Raw genomic sequence first — 27,582 nt, 5'->3', positions numbered from 1 at the left:
GGAAATTTGAAAATTACCGTTGGATCAAAAAATAGACGTCCGAGATTCGTCCATGTCATCATGAGTAAAAAATTTACTCACGGATTTACTCATAAGTACAAATTTTACCGCGAGTAAAATTATTACTCGTGATGACGTGGAAGAATCTCGAACGTCCATTTTTCGATCCAACGGTAGTTTACAAGTTTCTATTGCATATATGGTTTCCACCACATATTTTCCCTACGTGCAGTACACGATCCATCTACAACAAAATAATATTGACATGCAAAATAAGTATAACTTGTCAATCGATCCAAGCAAACCAACGACTTCTACACACAAGGAGACATAGACATTGTACGCACGATCTACACGTACAAATTAGAAAAAAAAGATATAACTACAAATGCATTCCCTCACATATATGACATTGTGACCACAACATTACCAACGTAAATACCGTTGACAACAAGAAGTGCGACACCACTTGCGCTGGCATTTCAAGCACAATGCCATGTCAGAATGTGGTTGACTCCGAGCAGGGAACGACCTCCCGCGTGGCGACGGTTGCCACGATTACCTAGCTTGCATGCCAACATTTTTTAGCCACAGCAGCTGGTGGGATGGCGAGGTGGGCTGGGTTGGCCAAAATGTTCAGATCATTGAAATAAGTTTTGCAATGGTTAATTTCTAAATTATTTATTAAAAAGGTCTAAATAAAAAATATGGAGATGCTAGAAGACACAGGTAACTTGGATTTGAAGATATTAACTCCTTCAAATTTGGATACATATTTTCATATTTCCTCCAAAGAAAGACTTATTCATTTATAATGCTTCATTTATTTGAGAGTTCCAGATTTATTGGGAGATAAATACTTTACAAACTTTGGGAATTTCATTTAGGTAGTTTCATGGCATTTTAGAGGGTAAAATTAATCTCCCATTGGTCATTTGGAGTGATATTCGATTCCTTTTTTCCCATTAGTCGAGCTTTTGATACTTGGTTAATCTATCAAGGATTCAGCTTTTTATTTTATTTTATTCAAAGTCAGGTGAAGATAGTAAGTATAATTTCTACTTTTAATGTATATGTTTAATGCTATAGTTCCTTTACTTGTATTAAAAGGTTAGGAACTTAAATGGATATTTAATTTCTGCTGTTTGTTGTTCTTAAATTATATTCACAGTTGCCAAAATAGTTTTAAAATTAGTTTTGCCAAAATAGATTCACTGCCACCACCATTACCTCAAGGAGTACAGAAAAGAGAGCTACTACATTGAAGAAATATTATGGAACTATAATGGTCAATTATTTGAGTTTACTTTTCTGAGACATCCTCTATTATGATATAAAATAATTGAAGGCCATACAAAGGAAGATAATGTTTTTCACAAGCCAACGGCGGAAAAGTAAAAAAGAAAGAATGTTCTTCAGATTTTGAGTGCCCAAACCATGATTGGAAAATTAGAGAACCAGCTGGTCGAAGCTCGCTGACAACGAATCCTCTATTATGATATAAAATAATTGAAGGCCATACAAAGGAAGATAATGTTTTTCACAAGCCAACGGCGGAAAAGTAAAAAAAGAAAGAATGTTCTTCAGATTTTGAGTGCCCAAACCATGATTGGAAAATTAGAGAACCAGTTGGTCGAAGCTCGCTGACAACGATGGGACACTGATCGTCACCGGCGATCCCCCCCCACCCCTCCCCCCCACGCACACACACTCGGTCTCACATCCAGATGGAATGAGATTAGGGGAGAAGGTGACAGGAAACTTAACAATAATGGCGGTCAATGGCCTGTTTGAATTTTAGAAAATCTTGGTGACACATAGCTGGTTTAACGAATTTTGATAGTATTTTTCAAAACCAGTAAATCTGTAATGGCATAGATCCAACTAATCTAAAAAAGTAAAGCTAAATTATTACAAAGTTTACATCACAACCATCAGCATCCATAAAACATAATAACACCAACACGATTCGATCGAATGACAAGAAATTTTCAAAAGCAAACTATGCTGCCAAATCTTCATCCATGGCTGGCAAAAAGCTATACTCTCTCCGTACTCGTAAAGGAAGTTGTTTTGGACTGCGACACGGTCTCCAAAACACAACTTTGACTTCTTGTTTCTATAAAAATATTTATAGAAAAGTGATATATGTATACTTTTATGAAATTATTTTTCAAGAAAAATCTATTCATATAATTTTTACATTTTCAAACTCAACAACTTGAGAGTTATTCATGATTTATATTCCCAAGGTTTGACTTAAACATTGTCCAAAAAGACTTCCTTTACGAGTACGGAGGGAGTATTGTAGTATTTATTACTATTTATTATCCTCTTCACGCTTCTACAACAAAATGCATAACCAATGGACGTTTGGTTTACGCTTTGAAATATTTCCAGGAGGCCCTATGTATTCATCAATCCAAGGAGCATGCTTTATACGGAAGATTTATGTGTTATATATTTGAACAAACTTTACTGCACCATGAGTTTTTTGTGTTCTCGTTGTAGATGTACTATCTTGGGTGAAGGAAAACAAACCGAGAGCAAGGTATGCATGGATGATCAAAAAAGTTGATTGGGGATTAAACCAAAACTTTCCTCAAGTCTACTCCTTCACCACCACATCACTTTTGGTCCATTTATGGGAAGAGGTTAAGTTCTGCACATTCTAGATTAGGATTCAAGCCTTCGAAAATATCAACTTCAAACACACCTAGCCGTTGATCCAGAAGGACTTTCGGGACCCATGAATACTTGTTGGAAAGCTTATTAAATCTACTTTCAGATGGTCTAGTTCCCACATCAAAATTCCTCCTAAGTTGTCAGGAATCTGCAAAACAGGCCACGTATCTTATCCAGTCCAAGTCTGATTTATCTGTGGGCCTTATAATTGTGTTGTGGACTAAGCCCAAGGGGTAAACACCTAACTCTAGGACGTCTCTAATCATATATATTTAGTAGCAGCCATAGTCAAATTTTGCTTAGATTAATATGTCGTCATGCTATTTCGCTGTTAGTCAATTTGAAGAACCCCAACATCGAATTCGTAATCATTCATCTGCAACTAGAAAATTGAACCCTATCATCATCGGGTTCCCGTTTTTGCAGTTTGCAAGAGTTTCTTTCGGTCGGTTGTGAAGTGGCATCAAGTGTTACGATTTTCATGTAACATAGTCCGTGCTTATATGTGTTGGGAGTTAGGATGAGAAGGACTAGGAAAACAGATAGATCTACACCAGCTTCAGTACATAGATAGAATTAATATTCGGTTTTCCTTTTTTTTTTTTGCAAGCCAGTCTACTCCAGAAAGGCGGCCGAGACCATTGTTTTCCTCACAGTAACTTTTGGTTCCTGATTTAGATATTTGGTTAGTTCCTGTTAAAAAATTAGGGAAAAAAAGCAAATAGAAAAAGATAGAAAGTTGAAAAAAAACGAAAAAAAAGGTGCACCAAATAAGAAAGAAAGAAAAGAATGAAAAGAAAAAAGTGAAAAAGAAAATTTCAGTGACTCCTTTGATTTTGTGTTTAGAGTGTAGAGTTGTGCATTGATTTATATCTAGTCCTTAGGCTGCGTTCGTTTGTGTGAGATAGGGTGACAAAGCACCTCGTTTTCCGCACGCACGCTTCCCAAACTACTAAACGGTGCGTTTTTTGCAACTATAGGAAAGTTGCTTTAAAAATCATATTAATCCATTTTTGAAATTTAAAATAGTTAATACTCAATTAATCATTCGCTAATGGCTCACCTCGTTTTGCGTATCTTCCCAATCTCCTTCTCCTCAAACACACCCTTAGTGTTGTTTGGTGCTTGCTTGAGCTAGAGTTTGAGTCTAGGCTAGACCAACACATTTACTAGTACTTTGAACTATTATTATACATTTTTCTGATTGGATCAATTGCTTTCCTTTGCTTCAATAAATTTAGCCTCCTAAGCTCCACATACATGCTTCTCGCTCAGTACAGCTTCGACCCTTTTCAATCGCCAGATCATGCCCTCCAGGTATCACCAACCAGCCATCGGTTATACCATACTTAGCATAGTTGGTAAAACACTTGTAAGAGCTTGGTAAGATGCTTTCATTTGCTAGCCTCCACTGCGATCCTTGTCTAGTAGCTGATAGGGATAATCCTTTTGAGTTTTTGTTTTCTATTATGTGTTTTCGCTAACAATGTCAACAGGAGAAAATAGTCCAAAGGTTTTCGCACTCAAAGGTAGGGAACAATAGACCAAATGATGAAAAGGTTGGATGATGCTATGGCCAATTTAGACATAACCAATTTCATTGAGCTTTTGGAACGACGGTTAGCAAGTCTTAACGACAGACTTGACGAGTTGAAGGGCTGTCTACTCCTTCGAGACGGTACCCATGAACATGGAGAGGTTCACCAGCAAGCAACATAAGATGAATGACTATGTCAATGCCTTCGCTGCAATCATCAATGTATGGGAGGTAATAATTTTGCTAATGTCAAGTTTAGTATTCCATTATTTTCTATTGCTTATGATGTTGAGGCATATTTTGATTCAGGGATGACAGTACAACAGAAGTTTAATTCACACCTAGTTCCATAGGTACATAGGGTTAGTCAAGCTACTGGTGTGTTGAAGGACTTTGCGATAATTTGGTGGAATGATCTAGGTAGTGAACTAGGGTCCCGACCTTCTGATAGATATTAATAACTCTCGATTTGGTGGAAACTTGACACATATGGTACAGCTTTCGATCAGCACGATCCGTTCAGTGCAATTGCAATACCACGCTCCTCTGGTCATCAACCGTGCACCGCTCAGTTTGCCTCACCGAGAAGACTAATCATTGCATGCGAATCGAAGAACACAAGTAAGAACAAGGTAGATTGCAACTCAATTTGCAGATGAATGATTAAGATCTCAAAGTTGGGCTTCCACAAACCAAACTAGCGGTGAAACTACAATGGCAAAAATAATCTAAGAAAAATCAGACTATAATATGATAGCTACTGAATAAATATGATTAAGGACATCCTAGGGTTAGCCCTCGGGCGTACACCCCTTGGGCTTAGCTCAGGGCACCATTACAAGAATCAAGGCCCAAATTAGACTCGGACTTGATGAGCTTCGTGGCTTGTTTTGCAGATTCTTGATAGCTTGATAGGAGTTTTGATGTGGGACCAAACCATCTGAAAGTAGATTCCATATGCTTTCCAACAAGTACTCATGGGCCCCGAGATTCCTTCTAGATTAGCGGCTAGGTCTATTTGAAGTTGGCGCTATCACGAAGTCCAAATCCGAATCCAAAACATGCCGAACTTTATATCTTGACTTCCATTGACAGAAAGTGACGTTGTACTGTAGGATAAGACTTGGGAAAGATCTTGGTTTGGTCCCCAATCAACTTATTCGATCAGCCATTTATTATGCCTTGCGCTTGGTCTCTCTCCTTTTACCCAAGCATGTACCTTTGCAAACGAGAACACACAAAACTCATGATGTAATAATGTTTATTCAAATATATAATACGTAAATCTCACATGGAAAGCATGCACCTTTGTTTGATGAATACATAAGGGCCAAGGTCATATCCGAGCTAGTGATGCCATTAACAGGTAGTTCCCACTTACAACCTGTGTGATTTGCGTAAGAGATTTCAATGACTAGAACATGGTAATTTGATTGTTCATGAATACTATGAAGAGCTCAATTAGGGTATTAAATGTTGCGGGGTAGTAGAGGAAACAAAGGATAAAATTTGTCATTTTTATCGTGGGTGGAGGCATGAAATTCAAGATATTGTTTATTATAAAGAATATACTATTGTTATTATAAAGAATATACTATTGTCAATCTTTGTTCTAGCTTCCTATGATTGCAGAGAAAGAGTTGCAAGTACACTAGCAAAAGAACAAAAGCAAGATTAGCAACTCCCTCATGCGAAGAACATTGACCATGATTGCACAAGCTAAGCCATCCACAACTTTTCATACTACGCCACCGCCAGCGAGCACACGACCATCCTCCGCCACTACTACAGCGCGTCAACCGCCACTTGGAGCACGAGTTTTGGATTGGCTGATCTGTTTCTAACATTTGGCAGGTATCTGATAACAACCAAGGTAATAAGGAAGTGAAGAAAGACATACAACAAGACGACCTACCCGTTGTTCTATGCATGCTTCAAGAAAGTTTAATTGAGCTAGCACCTACAATTTTTGAAGATGAGAACATTGATAATGATAATGGTACTACATTTACTCAAGGCGTGCATAGTTATGATGTGCTAAATATGTCTTGTTCTTATGCTATATTAAAGCAACCCATAATGGAAACAATTGTTGAAATACCTTTGTCACAAAATAATTTGGTTGTTGTTTCAAGTGATAATGAAGAGTTTAGCGATATTTCACTTATATTCATGCCACAACTAGTGAATGAACATGTTAATTCCACTATAATACCATTTGTGTTAAGTTTAAACATGTTATTCACATTGATAGCAACAATGGAGAGCTTAAATTGCTATATTCTTTAAAGAGTAAAATACACCAGTGGTCCTTAAACTTGTCAGGAGGTTTCACTTAGGTCCACGAACTTACAAAGTGCATATCGAGGTATCATCCCGGTCCAAAACTGCATTTGACCGTGGTCTTGCCTACGTGGCACGCCATGTGGATGATGACATGGAATTTTTTTCTCCCTTCTTTCTTTTTTTTCTCCCTCCTTCACAACCGAGCCGCTGCCCTCTCCTCTCCTCTGTGGGCGCGCGTGGCGCACGCGAACGCGCCGCCGCCACCGCACGCCATGGGTGCCGCCACTGCTGGAGGCGAGCGCGCGACAGTGGCGAGCGTGCTGGGGCACGCTGCGACGGGGAAGGAAGACGACGGTGTTGATGGGGGAGGACAGCGGTGGCGATGGGGGGAGAAGGGGTGGCGCCACCGCACGCCATGGCGCCACCACTGTCGGAGGCGAGCGCGCGGCGGTGACTGGGGGAGGAGGGCCCCCGACAGCTCGGCTACACCTTGCCGCGCTTCGCCGGCCTGCACCCCACCGACGGGGCCGCCGCCGCCCCCGCCCTCTCCCCTACCGCAACAGCAGCCGGCGCCGCCGCCTTCTTCTCCTCCCTGGTCCTCCTCCGCCACCGGGCGCTTCGCTGCCGCGCTCCTCCTCGTATCCACCATCTCCGCCCCCCCTCGCTCGCTCGGATCAACACGCTGTCCTCGTCGCCGTCGCGGTCCGAGAGGAGAGGGGAGAGACCTCAAGCTCGCCGATGGAGGGGGGGAGAGAGCTCAAGCTCGCCCTGCCGCCCCGCTGCCGCCGTTGAGCTCGCGCCTTGCTCGCCGATGCCTCCCCCCTCACGCGCAGCTGCGGTCGGTGACACCTCCCCCCAGGCCGCGGCCGGCAACACCACCCCCGCACGCACGCAGCGCCGCCGTCCTCCTCTCCCAGTCGTCGCTGCTCAAGTCGAGCTCGCCCTGCCGCCGTCGAGCTCGTGTCTGCCCCGCTCACGCCGAGCTCGCCGACCCCAGTCGGCGACACCTCCCCCCGCGCGCGCCGAGCTCGCCGACGCCTACCCCTGTACCTGCCGCCGCCCCCCTCTTCGCCCCCGCTCCCGCGTCGACCGGCGGAGGCACAGGAGAGAAAAAAAGGAAGAAGGGAGAAAAAAAAAGAAGGAAGAAAAAAAATATAAAAAAATTCCATGTCATCATCCACGTGGCATGCCATGTAGGCAAGACCACGGTCAAACGCGGTTTTGGACCAGGATGATACAATAAACGAAGTTTAGGGATCTCGATGTGCGCTTTGCAAGTTCGTGGGCCTAAGTGAAACCTCCTGACAAGTTTAAGGACCGTTGGTGCATTTTACTCTTCTTTAAATACTTGGATCTATATATAATTTAATGATCCTTGTCCACTCAATTGTATAGAGAATAAACTATTGGATAGATCTGAATTAATATTAATACGTCCTTCTCATGTGGTTTTTTATGTTATTAGTAATTATTATAATAAATGGGAGCATAATATTCATGGAGTACAAAATTATTAACATTTAATAATTTTAACTGACTTAAAAAAAAAGAAAATCCGGAATTTCAATTCCTGGGCTAAGGACTTGTTTGTTCTGGTTGGCCATCCATTTTCTGATGATAAAATGAATCAGCTCCTCGAGAGTTTGGTAGAGTACGTACTCTGCAGTACCTGACTTTAGCAGGCTAGCTAGGCGCCAAAGAGAAAAAAGAACCTTTTTCCCGGTTGGTGTATCCGTGTATGCAATTATATATGCATGTATGGGACGAATTGGCCGATGATAACTTCTTGTGCACTTGCATAATTCCATTCCCTTTTTCCTTTCAATAAGCCAACAGTTTCATTCTTGTAGTACCTCTATATCAAAACCGAAAAGCGAAACAGGATAGCCCTCACGTCACCATATCTCCCAGAAACCGTCGTCGCCATTAGCTGGACTCTCACTACCAACTGGCAATTAGTGACGCGAGAAAGAAACGTCCAGATTTCCAGGTAAAGGGGGCAACGTGTTCTTCGTTCTTGTCATCTTCCGGTTCTAGTCTTCTGGGCAATGACCAGTTCTAGAATATAAAACGGATTATCGAGGAAATGTTTAGTTCAAATTAAGGTTGTGAGCACAATCGCAAATGTATTAATTCATGTTTGGCACTGTTTAAATTAGAAGGTTCTGTGGCAAGTTATATATATGTTCCAGAAAATCCAGTCAAGAAAGGTGTGGTACAGGCACCGAAAAACGGGCAAATGTGGGCCTAGATATGAATTTAGAAGCTGATGCTTTCCTACTGATTTAATTGCTAGACTTTGACATCTGAACAAACAGAGATGGCATCAATACAATGCTAGCTAGAAGCTTCAGTAGCCTCTCTATGATTGACAGCTGAATGCCTGAAAGGTGAGTGGGAAAAACGCCTTTTCACCTCGAAACTTTGACGATAAGAACAAAAAGTAGAACACGGTTGATTCAGAAAGGAGGCATACTGGCTAGGTGATCAAATTGTGTGACTGTGTTCTGTCAATATTATCCTTTTTTTTTTGTTTGTTCGAACTCCAAAAAAGTTGGAACTTTCTTTTACAATTAATCTTTGAAAGGTACTTTTTTTTAACAAAAAAAACTTTAAATCACCAAGGTGAAGTTTATCCATAATTCACCCCATATTTCATGAACTTGTGAAACCTATAATGAACAAAAAAAAAAAAAGGACAAGCATTTCTCGATACTCACATCATCATGATCATCATAATAATAATTTCGTAAAAGTAACTCCATAGATCATCTCAGTTAACAAAAACCAGGTTGTACATAAAACATCTTACTAATTACCTAGCAAAACACTCCTAGCGACAAATTAGAATTTATTAAGCACTCTACAGCACACGAAGAAGAGCAACCAAGAACAGCGCGAGCAACACCACCATCGTGACCATGCTCGCCGGCGTCCGGCCCACCGCCGCCGCCGACGTCGTCGACCCGGTGATGGGGTTGTTGTGCTGGTAGTACCACGGGAACCACGGCAGGATCGGGTTGGGCGGCGGCGGCGCCGGCCCGTACGGGAACCCGCCGCCGAACGGCGGAGCGAAGGCCCCAGGCATCACCCCGGGCGGCGGCGGCGGGTAGGTCCCGCCAAACAACCCGCCGGCGCCGCCATCGCCTCCACCTGAGCTGCTGCTGCTACTACTCCCCGCGGGCGGCGGCGGAGGGTAGCTGTTCACCGCGCCACCGGCGATCGGCGGCGGGAGGCACGGGTACGGGCAGCTGCCGCCCGGCGTGTCCCCGGCCACCGTCGCGGCGGAGTACATCGCGCCGGCGAGGACGGCGGCGACGGCCAAGAAGCGTGGACTGATCGACATGGCTAGATAGCTAGCTAGCTTGCGTACGTGAGAGAGGATTGTGAGGGGAGAGATCGATCGAGGTGGACACCAATGGCACTGCGTGTATGAGTAGTAGAAGTGGTAGGTGGAAGCAGTGGTTGCACCGAGCTCGCCGCGAGGACGATGGCTTTTGGTTAATGGGAAATCCGGTGGAAATCGCGAGCGGATGAGAGGAAATCATTCACATGCAGCGAGAGCGACATGGGAGCAGCCCAAGCTTGAGCGGGTGTGCGGCCACAGCGGCCCATGTAAGGCGCCTAGCTCCATCTGAGGCCGCGAGGAAAGTTTGTGAAAGCATCATATAAATTTTGTTAGTTGTTGCAGGAAATTTGTTGGTTAATTAATTTTGTCCAGCAAGAATTTTGTCATGGTTAACAGTTTTGAGAGTTTCTTATGTGCCTGGAATTAATTACAACAATTGATCGCCTATAATTCATTGCACTATAGTGAAAGGTATACTTAAAGGGTGGAAGGTTAATATAAATAATTGACTTTTACGATTTTTTCGTGTAGTTAATTAATGGAAAATACATGCAATCATATTTTACCTAGATTCAGGATTTGAGAAGAATCACCGGTAGATTCGGATATGAGATATTGTGGTCAAAAAAGTTGTCAATGCTAGCACAGTGGATGCAAATTAGTAGTAACATGTCTCAGTATGTTGCTTAACTAGTTTCTCTCTCTGCTTGATCTGCTTAATTAAATGCTCAGCGATTAACAACAGAATATTTTCTTTGATCATGCTAGCAATTAAGCGCATCAATTTCGCAAGAAATCAATTACTTCAAACTTTCCATTTAACAGCTTTGGAGCTAATAAATGATTCGCAAAAATGAATAAATGCTACTCTCTCCGTTTCATATTATAAGACTTTCTAATGAATCTGGAAACTCAAGGTACTGCTGAAAATTAAAATTTTTTTGTGGTACTTAAGAAGTGGAGTAATCCTAACAAAAGACAATTTGGTCAAGAGAAAATGGAAAGGTAGTGTTAAATGCTGTTTTTGTGATTCTAATGAATCAATACAACATCTTTTCTTTGATTGTCCTCTTGCACGATTTATGTGGAATGCTGTCTTCATTTCTTTTGGAATTCATCCGCCTAGGAATGTTGCTAGCTTATTGGGTAATTGGCTAAGGGGGGTTCAACCTAAGCTAAAAACTCAAGTCTTTGTAGGGGTCGCAGCGTTGTGTTGGGCGGTATGGTTGTGCAGAAATGATGTAGTCTTTAATGGCTCCAACACTAATTTCTTGTTGCAGGTGATTTTCAGGGGGACTTTTTGGGCAAGACAATGGTCTTCGCTGCTTAAGGAGGAAGATGGCCAAAGAGTAAAAGATGGTTGCATGATATTGGAGAAGAGAGTTTCTAGTTTCTTTGCAATGAGAGGGTGGAACTTAAGAAGAAGATTAGAAGTTTAATGCTCTCTCTTCTTTGCACCATGGGGTTTTGTTGTCTTAAGTACTATTTTGGCTAATCTCTGTCATTGTCTAAGTGTCCGTTTGTGGTCACTCGAATTTGTGTTAAACCTTTTGTAAGGGTGTGAGCCTAAGTGCTCGTGTAAGAGACTTTTAGGCTATGTACATCCTTTGGGTGTAGAGGCCGGTTTAATCCATCATCTAAAAAAAAGACTTTCTAGCATTACCCATATTCATATAGATGTTAATAAATCTATACATATATATATCTAGATTCATTAATATCTATAAGAATGTGGGTAATGATAGAAAGTCTTATAATATGAAATGGAGGAAGTACTATGTAACCTTCATCAGCAGCCAGCATCCATTAGCAGCATCTGCATCACACAGCATTCAGCAACAATCAGATCAGCTATCGTACTGTGCACGCTCGCACTCGGCTGCCCTTTTCCTCGCTCCTTCTTTCTCTTAGGGTTAGACATAGATGGAGTGGGTTAACGATCACATCGGCATAGGACGTCCGCCACTAGCCAGCGGATGGGCAATTGACTGATTGAGGAATTACTAAGCTACCTTTGTTAACATTAATTTTTATTACTACATTACTCTTTATCCTTTAGAAATCAACGGTGGATATTAATTGGTTTAGAGGTACCTGGGTTATACCTCTTATACCTCCCAAGCACAGTAAAAGTCCTCAACAATTTTACTCTCTATATGGAGCAGTTCATATAACTAAATATCTCCATTTCAAAAGGGAGACTACCCGCATATATTCGAGGCATATAAATGTTCGGAGCTAACTATGTGTCAGGCAGTCAATTTGGCACAAAATATCAGGCACCACCTGCCGTCCGATTCACACCACATGCGGTTATCCCCAAGATCCTCAAGCCCTACATGCTATGCTCTTTTTTTTTTTGCATTAAGTAGATCGTAAATCAGAGCAATAGTTTATGAAAGAAAAGTTGAAAGTAACCTAAAGACTTTATACATGTGTATAGAGAGGATAAGATAGTCTGACGTTCATGTAGTTTTTTCTCTATGTTTCTATGTTTTTATTTACTTAGGTAAATGTCATAGTGCATGTTGTTTCCCGGTCAAGTCGATACCCGTCCCTGCTTCACTAGGGCAACCACGGCATGTGTCCACGACATGCCCCATCATGTCGCGGGATCTCCTCCTAATTGGGCCCATCACTTCCATGAGTTGTCATCATTCATCAAGCCCTATCGCCAGCCGCCACCATGGGTCTCCATCATCCAACCCCAAATACCACTTCACCTTCAGATCTGAGTTAGCAGTGACGTTGCTGCAGCTGGTAGTTAGGCATGCCAACATGAAAATATTCGTGTCATCACTACTATAGAATAGCCTATTGATGCCCATTGGGAACCAGCCTTAGGTGCCGAATTTCCCAACCGGCACTCTGGAGGCGGCACTGATGACTGGGGAATCGAAAGGCACCGGTTTAGGAACCAACACCATTGAGGTTTCAGGAATGAAAAAAAAAGATCGGCTCGAATGCATCGATAAGTTATGTGGACATTGATTTACCAAGACATGCATCATGACAACACTAAACAACTGATATTTGATAATGGAATTCAACCCTTAATTAGCTACTAACATCTGGGTCCTGACTAAAGGAGATCTATTTATTAACCTAGCTAGCACAATGGCCATCTTGGGAGTTGGCCAAACCATCGGATTATTCCCATATGCATACAGTATGTCATTGTGACCTCGGCTACAGTGCAACACCCCCTTTTTATTTGGACGCATATGTTCAACCTATTTGTGAGGTTAGTCATTCCCAAATTAATTGAGGAATGACTAACCTCACCAATCTTGTCATCCATTAATCTCCTCGACATGGAAGATGGCAACATAGAAAACACAATATTTATTAACATACCTCAGTAGAAGACTACATTTTTGGGGCTATATACGAGTGCTCTTCCGTAATCAACATAGCACACCAGCTGCTATGCCATGGACAAACTACCAACCTCCCTTCAACTATGTGTGCTACACCACCGTTATTGTGATGTATGTGGTGCCTCCAGTTCAAGAGTTCGAATACCAACTCAATCCTCACCATTATTATAAATCCACATACATCCGTAACTTGTTAGCACTAATATATTACATTCCAACAGTTTCATTGGTTTTATGCTAGCTATACAATACTTCCTAGAAGTATAGTTGGCTATAGCGTTTAACTGAGAAGCTTCTCTCAGGGGAAATTATTCATACAACTAAGAATGCAAATTATGTGAAATGATATGTTGCTGTAGCATTGTTACAGGTTCATATATATAACCACTACGCATAATCAAGTATGTTCTGAATGATATATGTTATATGAAACCATCTTGTTTAATTTCCATGGCAAAGGAACCTAAAGAACTCATCAAGACTATATCACAAGCTATGTTTTCATCAATTGATCATGCATGCCCCGAAATACTCCACAATTCTCCATGTGCGGCAATGATTTTATACCCATCAAGTGTTTCATGGGCACAGTAAACAGCTAGCCCTGATCGGTTGACTGGTTATAGAAGAGTGATTTTCATGTGGGCCTGATTACAATTATGTTATGTGCAATCTCAAACAAGAAGAAACATTGAGACATCTTTTCTTGTGCGCAACTCTTCTGTGATTTTGTTTTCCCAATAAGAATGATAAATGTTTTATTTAGGAAGCTATTGAAGATTTCAAAGTCAAGCAAAAATTAAGTCCCATTATACAAGGAGATAATAATTGGAACGGCCTGGAGTATTTGGATTATGAGAAACATAAACCCACTTTCTCAACTTGTAGAGATCGTTTCAGATTTGAGTTTGCCGTGGTTATCCATAGGGCAAAAGAAAGTTATTTCCACCTCATTACACAACGGATGAAATACATGTAATACAAACAATCTGTGTACATTGTAAAACAATATATTTATATATATGTGCATGGTAGGAAACTTCCCTACGGCATTTTTTTTTCCAAAAAATGATTTTATATTCAAACATATCACTTAAACGGGCGCCCTTCATTTTCTAATTTTCACTACGAGAAAAAGGGTTTTCTCATGGTGGCACCCTAATTTTTTTTACTAGCGGCCAAAATCTAACACCGCTTGCGAAAATATAATGAGGGGTAGGGGTTAAGGGCTGCCAGCGCTGATGATCACCAAGGTCGACTTGCAAAAATATAGTTATTTTTGTAGGCGGACCTCTTAAGTGACTGCTGTGAAAAATTGATTTTCGCTAGCGGCCGGTAGAGAGGACCATCAGGAAAAAAATCACCATATTAAAGGGGAGTCCGTGCCATAACCCTATCTAAGTCCCCTCTCCTCCCTCACCATTTCTTCCTCCCTCTCCCTTCTTCTGCCTCCTTCCCCATTGGCGCCGCTCGGAGCTTGGGCTCCTCCTCCTTCCCCACGGATGGGCCCATCTCCTCCTTTCACATGGGCGGTAGCGTCCACGAGCAAAGCTTGCGAGACCCCATTCCCCACAGGCACGCCCTCCATCACCCTTCCCCACGGTGGCGGCGTCCACGGGCAGCAACGGAGATTGGGCGACTCCGTTCAGCGGCGATGGATCCGGCGGCCGCAACTCCGTTCGGAGGCAGATCCGGCAGCGGCGACCCCGTTCAGAGGCGGATCCGGAGGCGGCAACCCCGTTTGGCAGCGGATCCATTGGCAGCCACCCCGTTTGAAGGTGGATCCGGCGGCGGAGACTCCGAGGGCATCGATTCCCATGGATGGGGAGCCGACCTCTACCCTCCCTCCCTCTGGCTTGGGCCGATCCGCGCTCATGGAAGATGGATACGGTGACGGCGAGGCTAACAAGGATGGACATGGCGACGGGCGTGCATGCCTTGCTCCGGGACCTTTGGCATAGCTCAGCAAGCAGGCCAAGACCGGTGTTGGAGCCTGGCGTCATCATCGTGGTTTCGAGCACAGATCTGGATCCTGATTTTCAATTTTCTTTTTGCTCCAAAAATGTTTTCGCTGGCGGTTCTCCTAGATGCCGCCAGCAAACATACTATTTTTGCTAGCGGCTGTCTTAGCATGCTGTTTGTGAAACTTGATTTGCACTGGCGGCCGGTCGGCCACTAGTTAAAATGCATTTATTTCACTAGCCTTAGACTGCTAGCGGCATCACTGTCCGCCAGCGAAAATACATTTTGGCCTCTAGAGAAAACCATTTTTTAGTAGATTTGGTTTGGCTCTCCTGTCCTCCTTGAGGATCTATATTGAGATTTAAGAAACCTTGATACGGATGTGTTGTGTGGAAACAATCTACCTCATATCGAGGCCAAGTGACATGAGATAACTACACAAGAAAGCTCTCCTGTTTTAGCTAAGTTCTATACATGTTTAGTACTCAAGTTCTCTAATTCCTCTTATGGATATTTGTGAGTTGAGATATATCATAGAAAATAAACAATGGATGTTCTGCCCATGCTTTACTTGCTCCCTATGCACAAACATCCCTTTCAAGATGGTTGGCGGCCACGATTTACACCAAAATGAATACGTGGATGTAAATTAACCACGATTACGAGTATTACCTCCATAACATCTAGTAACACTAAAATGGTGTACATGTATTGTTGGAGCGAAGCAATGCTGTGATAACAATCGCAAAGTGAAGACGGGCCAAAAGCTGTACCAGACGGGCCAAAAGCTGAACAGTACAGTACATTGGCCACACACAGTGTTGGCCACACCTGTCGGTTTCATGGTTAATGTTGAGGGGGGCTATGTCAAACGGTTCATTTTTATTTTTGTTATTTTTTCTCAAAAAATATTTTCTGATTTTTCTATGGTACATGAACTATAGAAATGGTAGGTATGAACTGAAGGGCACGCTATTCTAGAGTGTGTGTACCATCAATGATATGTAAGACCACCCATGAATGGATGCTTTTTCCTTGGCATCCATCCTACTTTGCTACTCCCTCCTTTTCACAATGTAAGTCATTCTAGGATTGACCACATTCTTATAGATACTAATGAATCTAGCCACACATATATGTCTAGATTCATTAACATATATATGAATGTGGGCAATGCTAGAATGACTTATATTATGAAACGGAGGAAATAATTCATTTTCTAAGCTTCCTGCTATTCCAATCTGGTAATTATTAATTACTATATATAAATAAAAGATTGGCACGCATTCTTATCTAGTCAGTTTCTCTTCATTACCTTTTTCATCCTTTTGACATTTATTATACCCCTTTATTGTCATAAAGGGGTAAAGACAAAGAAAAAGTAACTTTTTTTGTTATTGCTTGTTTCTCATAAGGAGATAAAGATGGACACAACTAAAACTCTTTCGTCCAAATCTCACCCAGGTAGCCAATATATATTTAGAGGGGAACCAGATTTGCCCTGTGAGAGCTAGAGCAATCAGATCATCCTCATTGTATCCTCTACTCATGGGTGTAAGCTCTTGTGACTCTTCACCTTTTGAATCTTGAGTTTTTCTTCTAGCCAAATCTTGAGCTAATCCCTTGCGAGATACTGTATGTTTTTAATCCCTTGGGAGAACTTTTGTATGTGCTCATAATCTCTTATATGCTCCTTATTGATGTATTCCAGTCCACTTCTATTTTTTATGCACTTGGGTTTGTATTTGTTCATCATGTTGATGGTTTTTTTTTTTCTGAAGTTATAGACTGTTCCAATTGATTTTTTTTTTCTGAAGAGAAGAAATTATCTTTGTTGCTGTTCAAGAGATCTTCCAAATAATATATATAGTTTTTTTATTCTTCATTATGCCAATAAATTTTTAGTTGCTCTTTCCATGTTGATATATTTCAACCCATATCCTATTTTGTTGTACATAGATCTAGATCTATTTTTTTTCAATCCATGTGATACTTTGGAGTAATTGATTTCTCCCATGACAGTAATTTTTTTTGTTGAAGATAAATAATTATCCTTCTGTCCGTTTAGGAGTCTTTCGGATAATGGCTAGCTTTTTTCTACGTGATTTCCATAATTTCTAAGTTTCCCCTTTTATGCTTACATCTACTCTTACCTATATCTATTCTTTATGTACTTCGACATGGATCTAGATCTATTATTATTTTTGTTGATGGACCATTGGTCTGATAATTTGGAATGGATCATTTCAGGACAAGAACTTTATGTTTAGGATATATAAATAATTTTGCGTGATTGTATAGTAGATATTTCAAATCATAGTTCTTTTTGTTCTTCACTGTGTTTATAATTAGTTACCTGTTCTTAATTTATCATGGTGATGTATTTTTATCTAGATCTATTCTTTTCTGTTGATGGTCATTTGAAAGTGATATTTTAGAATAATTGGCTTTCTTTCATGAGCATTCATACTATTTTTGTTTGCAAACCTTCAAAAGATAACCCAAATAATAACTAGTTCAGTTGTTCTTCAATTATCCTCCATTTTTTAGATGAAGAAATGGCTGAGGCCTCTAGTTGATTGTCTGACATGTGAATAAATATCTCATAATCTACCATCCAAATACAGATCAGATAAAAACAATATGATTTCAATGTGGTGAATCTCCTGAATTTTGTATATATGTACTTACTTTTACAGGTCTAAACAATCATGTATTATTCCAGGGCAGAACACTAATGTGTGTAATACCAAACTTTAGAAAAAAAAACATTCATGTGTCTTTTGTTCAAGACCAAAAATATGAAGCATTTCTATTGTCTTTTATAGAGTAGTTAAGTAAGAAGTGAGCACAAATCTTCGTACTGCAGATTGGTTACAATATTGAGCAAATGAGCATATTTGGCTTACTTAACATAGCATATTATACTATTTACACTATGTGCATATCTCATGTACGTATGCAATCGGCGGGAAACAATTATAGAACTCAATAAGAAAATGGCTTGTACTTGCTTTCTTTCGCAGTACTTTCCTATTTAAAGTTGGTATCAACGTAATTACTACTCCCTCCATTCCAAATTGATCTACATATTTTATAGGTACATCAAGACCAAGAAAAGCTAATAACTCTCTCATACTATATTTACTCTAGCAACAAACTCAATGCATGCACCATCCCCAATATTTTCTAGCCAATAGCAAATCAAGATATTGCATGTGGGTTATAAATACTTGTGTGCATGGATGCATGCATCAATGTCCATTTACTCCACTGCACAAATAACGAATAGACTCTAATAAATGAACACAAATATGTAGATCATTTAGGAATAACCTAAAAAAACTATATGTAGATCAATTTGGAATGGAGGGAGTATATGATATATAAATGAAATCTTTTTTTTTTTTGCTATAGCATGGTTCAGACATCAATTACTGATGCATTATTTGGAATTGCTGCCCGTACCATGATATCCACAAAAACTTCTTAGTACTTCTATTCAGAAGTGTGAATAATACAAAGCTTTGCACTAATTTATTTCTCTAACATATAATAAGTCACTGAAGTTGTTGTGCAGTGAAATGGAGGGTACACCAAACAAATCAGTTCAAAGCTTCGCTGGCTCGAGAACTGAGAAATCTACCGGGTCTAGTCATCATAGAGAAGCAGAGCAAAATGACAGTTTTACAAGAAGGGAATATAGTTGTGCTGATTTTATTGAAGCACTTCGCTTGATTGATCAGGTACTTCTTTTTGAAACAAGCATAAGTTTTTTTTTCATGTACTTTTCTTGAACTAAGATAATTGACTATATTTTTAAGATATATCATCAGTACATTCTATCAGATACTCTATTAAAAAAATCTCATACGTCTTTGTGTTTTCATACTACACTGCATTAATTATTGGCATTTCGTCCTTCAGATCTACTTTACATATAATAAGAAGAAACATATTTCAACCAAAAATTCATTATGTGATTTGATTAGTTACATATACTCAAGTTTAACTAAGCTAATGATTAGTAAGCCCCAGCATTAAACATGTTTATACATTATTGGCAAATGCAATACAAAAATTATTATCTAGAATTGTTCGCTCTTCCTCAGGTATATGATTATTGCTTATTCTGATGAATTGGAAGCTTGCAAAACACTTTTGCATAAAAAAATATTATTTGATGTTCACTTCTACGCTAGATAATAACTAACTAAAATATATATTAAGAATAATATAATCACATATATAACATCTAATGCGATGTTATGCGTAGCAGGGCTGTCCCTAACAATTTGAGGGCCTTCTGTAAAATATAAAATGAGTATTTATCTTTAGAAAATAGTAATTGCATAATTGATCAGGGCTATATATTATTTATAATACATTAGGATGGGTCTATATTACCACTGATTTTTGCTTTGCCTTCCAACTATGCTTGGAAAGCTAGCAACAGTCTGATAATCTTTTCTTTAGCTATGTCTTGATATCAAACAAACAAGAATTGTTCACACCCAATGACAACTAGAGCCATGTCAACAAGATCAACCATGTACATATGTAGTGGCGTTCCAACTAACTAGAAGAAGAATCATTGCAACAATTCAGTTTTTTCTTACTAAATGGAAAAATGGAATCTTATTTTCTAGAATGAGCATTCACATAGTCATCACAAAGTAAAGTTATTTGATATAGTTATGATTACCATCAAACAATTGTCGTGGTTGAGAAGAAAACAATACGTTCTAGCCAATTTAGTGAAACAAAAAGGTTAAATTTTTGAAAAAATTGAATCAAGAGATTCTAAATATAGCGAAACATATTGATTTAAGTTGAAACACATAAATTTTTGGGGCCCTAGCTATATGGTTGTACACCTCAGACGTGCCCAGGGATGGGCCTGATGTGTAGTCTAACTTAATTTGGGGCAACGACATTCCATTCTGCATATATACCCTTGTTCCGAAAAAGTTTCATGTTATCCATCTTTGAAGAATTTGCTTCTGATATGCTATTTATGTGTTTCTTCATAGGAGGCATTCAAGTGTAGCATTGTTCTGAATGACTTCTCCATGCGAGCAAACATCACTGAACCATCTTACCGCACAGTGAAATTAGATGGTATCTGCTCAACCATTGTTTCATCAGTTTTAGCTGGTGGATATACCTACACAGGTGAGGTTGCTACCACTGATGGAGATGCAAAGGAAAATGCAGCCCGTGTGGCGATCAAGTCAATCCTTGGTAAGTGATATCCTTAATCATTTTATGACCAATATATGACAAATTCAAATGCTTCAGAATTTGGAAATTTTAGCTTTAGCACTACCTATGGCTCTAATAATATTATAATTACCTCAACATATATATCACAAACTCAACAGTAGATATTATTGCAGTTACAAGAAGCAACCACATGTTGGAGAGCATCAGGTCAAACAAACCAACAGGAACAACAATACAAGGAGAGCAGTCAAGCCAGCAGACAAGTGCCCATCCTGCAGTAATTTTCACCCCAACTGCTAGTAATTACATCCCTTGTGCTCCCCACCATCACTATATGCTGCATGCGCCATTTTCTCCTCTTGAACAGATGCAGTGGCGCCATCCTAGTACTCCACAGATGGTGCCGGTTTTTCCTCACGAACAGATACAGTGGCGCCATCCTACCCAAGTACATATGCCATTTCATCCCCATGAACAGATGCAATGCCGCCAATCCCCTGCACCAATGCCGTTTCTTCCCCGTGAACAGATGCAATGGCGCCATCCCGCTGCACCAATGCCAACATTTCTTCCCCATGAACAGATGCAGGGGCATAATCCTGTTGCATAGATGGCATATCTTCCACCTGAACAGATGCAACGGAATGTTCCAATTGCACACACACCATCTGAAATGATGCAAATGTGGCAGCTTCCTCAATCAATATCCAGCTCTAATCCTGTGCTGCAAAATGGGCTTTACTCGAATACAGGTCGTGATGATGACATGGTAGTAGAGGTTGGTTCTGCTGAGGAGACTATGACTTTGAGTGGTACTAAGCACAAAATGGACCAAACTGAAGAGGCTTTGGGCAAGCAGGCAAGGACCACCAAGTAGCATCAATTTATCAAGTATCTACTTCTTGAGGTATCTATTTATTCATTTTATTTATTTCTATGAAGTGAGGTATGTTGTTTTAGTTTACACTGTTAAAATTTATTTGTATTAATACTCAAAGAGAAGGATATAGTTAGGTTATAACTGAAGTTTTTTTTGTGTGTGTGTATGTTTGTGTGTGTGTGTGTGTGTGTGTGTGTGTGGGTGGGTGGGTGTGTGTTTGTGTGTCTCTGTGTGTGTGTTTTTTTTCTTTTTGATATGTGATTTTGTGTGTCTGTGTGTCATTCTTTCATATGTGACTTTCTGAAATATTCTCTTTTCGAAAAGTACAGTTTGTTTAATTCAAAAATGGATTGATTTTTACAGGAACCAATTGTGATGAGCATTCTCTGCACCATATCGATGATCCAGATATGATTCCCCGTGTTTGAGACTTAGAGTGGTACTGTTCATCTTAAATTTGGTCTCTCTGCAAGCATTAAGTTTATGGAAATGTAGAAGACTTTAAGCTGTTTCTTTAGTGAGGCTAGCAAAACTATCATAAACCATATGCTCCTGTAAGATCAGCTGTTGACAAGTACCGTTTATCATTTGAATATTTGTGTGCAACCTCTTATATAGCAGCCTTTGGATTTTGTATCCGCGATTAATTTGTTAAGTGATGGTAACTTCGTTTTAGGAATCACTTGGGTTATATTGTTTTCCGTGGAAGTCAAAAATTCTAAATTTGACGTCCATGCTTGCATTGTTAGGTATTTGCGTATATACTATTCTCTTTGTTTCATATTATAAGTCGTTTAAATGTTTTAAGTTTGATCAAATTTATAGAAAAATATAGTAATATGTTCAACAGAAAAAAAATATTATCAAATTATATTCAAACTTTAGATTTAATGAAACTAATTTCGTATTTTAGATGTCATTAAATTTTTCTATAAATTAGGTCAAACTTAACAAAGTTTGACTAGAAATAAATCAAACAACTTATAATATGAAACAAAGGGAGTATATATTATTTTCCTTGAAAAAGGTAGAAAATTAGGATACAATCGTCCCAAATGCTACGTACAACTATTTTTCGATTACATGAAAGAAGCAAACGTACACATATCACTACACATACATATGCTTCTAAACACATACTTAAAATAATGGATAACAGCGGCAACTTAGCCTTAATAAAATCTTATTACATGTAAACATATATGTGTGTGAAATTATTGTCATGATTAATATTTGTGATGAACAATTGGCTATGCAAATGATTTAATCAAAGAATTGGTTTGAGTGTTTGTGTGAATGTTGGTGTGAGTACGTGTGACTAATGTGGGTCAGGTTGTGATATCTGTGATCAGAAACGATTGTTTTGTCTAATTGTGTGCAGGTGACTTGAGGTCAGCCTTGGTCAATGGTGAGGACCGGGACTATGCTCAGGGAGGAGCAGAGGTCTATTGCGGTCTGGATACCATGTGAGAAGGTGACTAGAGTCTGGATTCTTGGAGGTCAACTTCGGTCAACGGTGGGGATCGGGACTAAACTCGGGGAGGAGTTGAGGTCCAGACGGTCAAGGATACCGGGTGACGAAGTTGAATACGAGATGACACACGGTGGATGGATACTGTGTGGATGAGATCTTCGCAACGGGCTTCACGAGATGTACGTGCAAGCATCGGTGTTCGCGAATGAGATTGGAAGAATTTGGAGTTGAGTATATGCCGCTACAGTACAGCGAGGTACTGTAGCAATATATATGGGTGTGGTATATATGCAGGTACAGTGCTGTGCATGTGTGGCTGCAGCTCGTGTATATGCATGTGTACAACATGTGGTGGCTCGGCTTTGTGAACAGGCCGTTGGCCCACGTGCGAACGGTCCAGCAGGATGAACAGGTTGCGATGGCCTGTTGGATCAATGACGTGTGCATGAGGATACCGAACGGGAGTAGGAGACCGAGTGCACACTGACGACAGCGGAAAGGAATCCGTTTCGATGTGGATATGAGGGTTTGAGTCCTATTGTGAATAGGAGTTCTACACCTACTTTGAGTAGGGGGATTTTATGGTATAAATAGAGAGGGAGCGTGAGGTTTCCCTGTATCGCTTTAGAGAGCAATAGAGTTGAGTTTTGGTTTAGGGTTTCGAGTTTAGTCGAAATTTTTGTAAGGAGTGCTGTTGTTGCACTTTGTAAACACAGAGAGAAGTAATAAAGTCGTCATCCACTTTAAGAGTTCTTCGATTTGTGTTTCACCGGGTTTCGGCGGTCTAACCGGCAACTCACCGGTGGTCAGACCGGCAGCATTGCGGCGGTCAGACCGGCGGGAGCGAGGCGGTCAGACCGGCGGCATCCACTCGGTCAGACCGGCAGAACAATCTCGGTCAGACCGACTTCCGTCGATTTCGAGGGTAACTTTTATTTCCGCTAAAAGTTTTCGGTTTTTGGGTATACCAACCATTCACCCCCTCTGGTTGGCTTAGTTCTTGTGATTCGATCCTACAATGTGTAATTTTCGTATCCACCCGGTTTTAAATTTTGATAGATCTACTACCTCCGTCGTAAAAGAACCCAGCCTCATAGCTATGTACTCGGCCCACCACCCTAAAAAAAACAAACTTCAGGGGAAAAAAACCAATGGAGGGAGTAGTATTTTGCTCATGTTGCAATCGATTCAGCTCTAACAATCTAACATATGTGCATGCGTGCTTAAGTCTTAATGAGTCCTCGTGGGTTGAAAAATATTTTCCCAAACACATGGTTGCATATTCATGACGGATAATTCAGTTTCAAGAGTACTCATCGTTCAATTTTTTGCTTTACTGAATCAATTTTGTATCGGACTGAACGCGTGCTTCATCCACATAGGAGTATGGGACTATAGGAGTGTCCTAGCGTAGTTTTAGTTGTTTTTTCTGTTTTATCAGTAGCTGTAGCAGCTGAGATCCGATCGTGGGGCGTGGTCTTTGTGAATCAAAGCGACAGTTTAGGCGGTAGTATTGTTGTGTCTAAAAAACCCTGATTCAGGAATAAATAGTATGAAGAGAACCGAAGAAAAGCTGCCTTACACATCACAAAACTCTATTTTGTGCGTTGTTCTTCAGCTTCGTCAAGTTACTTACTGTAGTCATTCGAAAATTCTGGAGCAGAGCCATAGAGTGAATCGCAGAACCGAGTGATTTAGGTTTTAGCCACAAAATACGATAATCGGTATCAGAGCTGTTTATAATCGCTGAATCCTGAGGCCATGTCAACCGACGAGGGAAATTGGTACACCCCGCCGCCACTGCGAGGAAGCGGTGGTGGAAGCGATGAGCAGCTGGTGATGCAGCTAGCCGTTAAAGCTATTTGCTAAATGTGAGCTCAGCAAGGCGAGATCATGACCATAATATACCCAAATCTTGGGAACGAGATTTATTTTAAGAGGATAGAATTTTAAGATATAGGTCCACTTTAATTTCCTTAACAATAGGTCTAATCTGATTTGTATCCCTTAACCACGATACCGAATATCTAGGTCCCCGAACAATTAAAACCGGTGTAATTTTACCCTTTCTACTGTTTTGAGGGTGGTTTTTGCTGACAGCGCTCCAGGCGGAAAGCGCCAAACAGCACGCCGGTTGGGAGGAGGCGCGGAACCCCCGCCATGTCATCCTCTCTTTCCTATCTTCCTCCTTCCCTCTCTCTTCTCCTCACTCTCGCCACCAAACAAGTCATCAGCCGCCATGCCATCCTCTCTTTCCCATCTTCCTCCTTTTCTCTGTCTTCTCTTCACTCTCGCCACCAAACAAGTCGTCAGCCGCAGGCAACGCAGCCCGTCGTGGAAAGAGAGGCACGACGGCTTTTGTGCTTCGCTTGCTCCTCCGCATCCTAGCCACGTCTCATTTGCATTGCGCTGTTTGGTGCCAGAGCCAGCGGCATAGCTCGGAGATTCACTACGGCGGCAGCTCCATCCACCTCCACAGTGTGCCAACCACCGAGGAAAACGAAAACTGCGACCGCCAAAGCAGCAGCGATGCCTCGTACCCTCCCCCTTGCTAGGATCAAGGAGGTCGATTTAATGTTGACACCCAAGCTTGATAAGTCCGGTGATTGCACGGTGACGTGCTAGAGAAGATGGCAGAGAAGAGGAAGAAGTGCGGCGAGCAGGCGCCACATTGCCTCATCGTGTTCTACCCATGCATCCAGCCGCAAGGAAAGGAGGGAAGCAGCAACATTGCGTTCACCACCGGCCCTCTCTTGGTGCCCCTCCTTGCCACTATCTCCACACCTGTCATCATCTCGGCTCCTCACCCTTCCTCTCGCTGACTTCGGCACGGTCACCGGCTAGGGGACTCGTTGAGTGGCCCACCTATACTTATCTGGATCGCAGGCCACCACCACCTCTGGCTCGTTCCCCCTTGTCTCGAACACACCTGGATCTGCCTTTGCATTCCATTGGATTCCTCAAGACACAATTGATTGGGCCTCTCCGTCTCCACGGATATCGCCGGCGCGCTGGGGCCAGGGGGACCTGTGTCCTTCTCCACTGCCTTTGTCCCCACTCCCCCATCAAGCTCCGACCGCCCTATCACTGCCAAGAGGAAATTTAGGGAGAGAGGAGTAGAGAAGGAAGGAGTCACTGGGACATGTGGCCTCACATGCTGAGTCAACTGGTTGGACCAGGTCAACGAGCCATGTTAACGAAAATCACCTTCAAAACTATGGAAGGAGCCATTTTACGCTGATTTTAATTAATAGTTAGGAGGTTAAGAAATCTGATATTGTGGTTGAGGGATACGAATCAAATTGAAACTATATATATTTTGAGGGAGTTAAGTAGACTTATTGGTCTATAGATCTACTGGTCAGTTTCGGTACACATTCTGCCTTCTCCGCTAGGCAAAGTGATATCGCTCTTATTAATTTCTGCCAAAAGAAATGCACGGTTAGCTTCTTCTTATTATTTTTGTATTCTCTGCGTGACTACTTCAGCTTGTATTCTTCAAGGCACGGTCAGTGATCATGATCAACCATATGCTGTTGCAGTGCTGCAATCCTCAGCATCAATGCCAGTTTAATTGTCAGAGGTGTGTTCCATATGCTACATGCTGTGAAAGTTGGCGTGTCCTAGTAGCTTAGGGAAAGAACCAAAAGCTAGCCATCAAGCAGGAACAAAGGTACATCATGCATATGTACTTAAGCTTTTGCTGCTTATCTAATTCCTTATCCTGAACAACCGGACTGCCTCTCCACTGATTCGCGCCAGATCAGCACGTATGTATGCATGCGCTATTACGTGATGTTTAGGGAAGAATCGCAGTTTAATTAATTTCTAAATTAATTCTCGCTTTTGAGGCAGCAGCATATGATTAATCACACATACGCGAGGATCACACGCTGAGCCAGAGCAGCATAGTGCGAGAGATAGAATGGATTCCGAGAAGACGACGAAGCAGAGCGAGCCGAACGATGAGGTGCAGGCGCCGCATCGTCCCGAGCTTCTCATGGCCGCCCGCCACGGCGACCGCGACCGGCTGAAACGTCTTCTTGGCACGGTGTCGCCGGCGGCATTGCCGGTAGGGGAGGTCGTCCTCCGTGTCGAGGACGTTGAAACCGTCGGTGTGGGTGTCGACGACGACGACGACGCCGACGACGCCGAGCCTGCAGCTACGGTGGTAACATCGGCGGAGGCGGTCACCGTCGCGCTGGACTCCGTCCTCCACGTGGTGGCGTCCAGCGGCGACGAGCCCACGTTCCTGGAGAGCGCGACGGCGATCCACGGCAGGGCCAGCCACCTCCTCGACGCCGGCAACGGGAAGGGCGACACGCCGCTGCACTGCGCCGCCCGGGCCGGGATGGTCAGGATGGTCTCCCATCTGCTGGACCTGGCGAGAGGTGGCGCGTTCGCGAGGAGGCGGAACAGCAAGGGCGAGACGGCCCTCCACGAGGCCGTCCGTCTGGGCAGCAAGGCGATGGTGGAGGCGCTGATGTCCGCCGACCCTGAGCTCGCCCGCGTCGTGGCGGCCGACGGCGGCTCGCCGTTGTACCTGGCCGTCTCGCTGGGGCGCCGCGACGACATTGCACGGCTGCTGCATGAGCACGACATGGGGCTCTCGTACGCTGGACCGGACGGGAATAACGCCTTGCACGCCGCTGTTCAGAAAGGCAAAGGTAAAATAATTGTTCTTTTTCTTATTTATCAGTCATTTTGACCTTTGCCGTCCACAAACATAAGTGATTTTGACCTTTCCATTTATGTTCACTTATGTTTAATAATTATTAGTACTTCTTCCATCCACAAACATAA

At 41.8% G+C, this 27,582-nt stretch overlaps 2 protein-coding genes and 1 pseudogene across 2 annotated transcripts; 2 read left to right on the top strand and 1 right to left on the bottom strand.

The window, feature by feature from the left end:
- Nucleotides 1–9,237: 9,237 nt before the first annotated feature.
- LOC127785110 (cytokinesis protein sepA-like) lies at nt 9,238–10,129 on the bottom strand. The gene has a single exon (XM_052312534.1). It carries the CDS (start codon nt 9,852–9,854, stop codon nt 9,372–9,374), a length of 483 nt encoding a protein of 160 aa, XP_052168494.1. The 5' UTR covers nt 9,855–10,129; the 3' UTR covers nt 9,238–9,371.
- An 8,008-nt stretch (nt 10,130–18,137) lies between these two features.
- On the top strand, nt 18,138–21,302 carry LOC127783695 (uncharacterized; annotated as a pseudogene).
- Nucleotides 21,303–26,704: 5,402 nt separating this feature from the next.
- On the top strand, nt 26,705–27,582 carry LOC127783694 (ankyrin repeat-containing protein At5g02620-like). Its single transcript, XM_052310888.1, has one exon. The coding sequence runs from the start codon at nt 26,705–26,707 to the stop codon at nt 27,485–27,487; it is 783 nt and encodes a 260-aa protein (XP_052166848.1). The 3' UTR covers nt 27,488–27,582.

The sequence above is a fragment of the Oryza glaberrima genome, chromosome 9, assembly GCF_000147395.1.
Source record: "Oryza glaberrima chromosome 9, OglaRS2, whole genome shotgun sequence".
In the NCBI taxonomy this organism is placed as follows: Eukaryota; Viridiplantae; Streptophyta; class Magnoliopsida; order Poales; family Poaceae; genus Oryza; species Oryza glaberrima.
The sequence above is the reverse complement of the archived record's forward strand: the minus strand, read 5'-3'. Positions and strand labels throughout refer to the sequence as shown.

Bases quoted from the DNA above. Each gene is read 5' to 3' on its own strand.
- LOC127783694 (XM_052310888.1), top strand. From the start codon at position 26,705: ATGGATTCCGAGAAGACGACGAAGCAGAGCGAGCCGAACGATGAGGTG.
- LOC127785110 (XM_052312534.1), bottom strand. From the start codon at position 9,854: ATGTCGATCAGTCCACGCTTCTTGGCCGTCGCCGCCGTCCTCGCCGGC.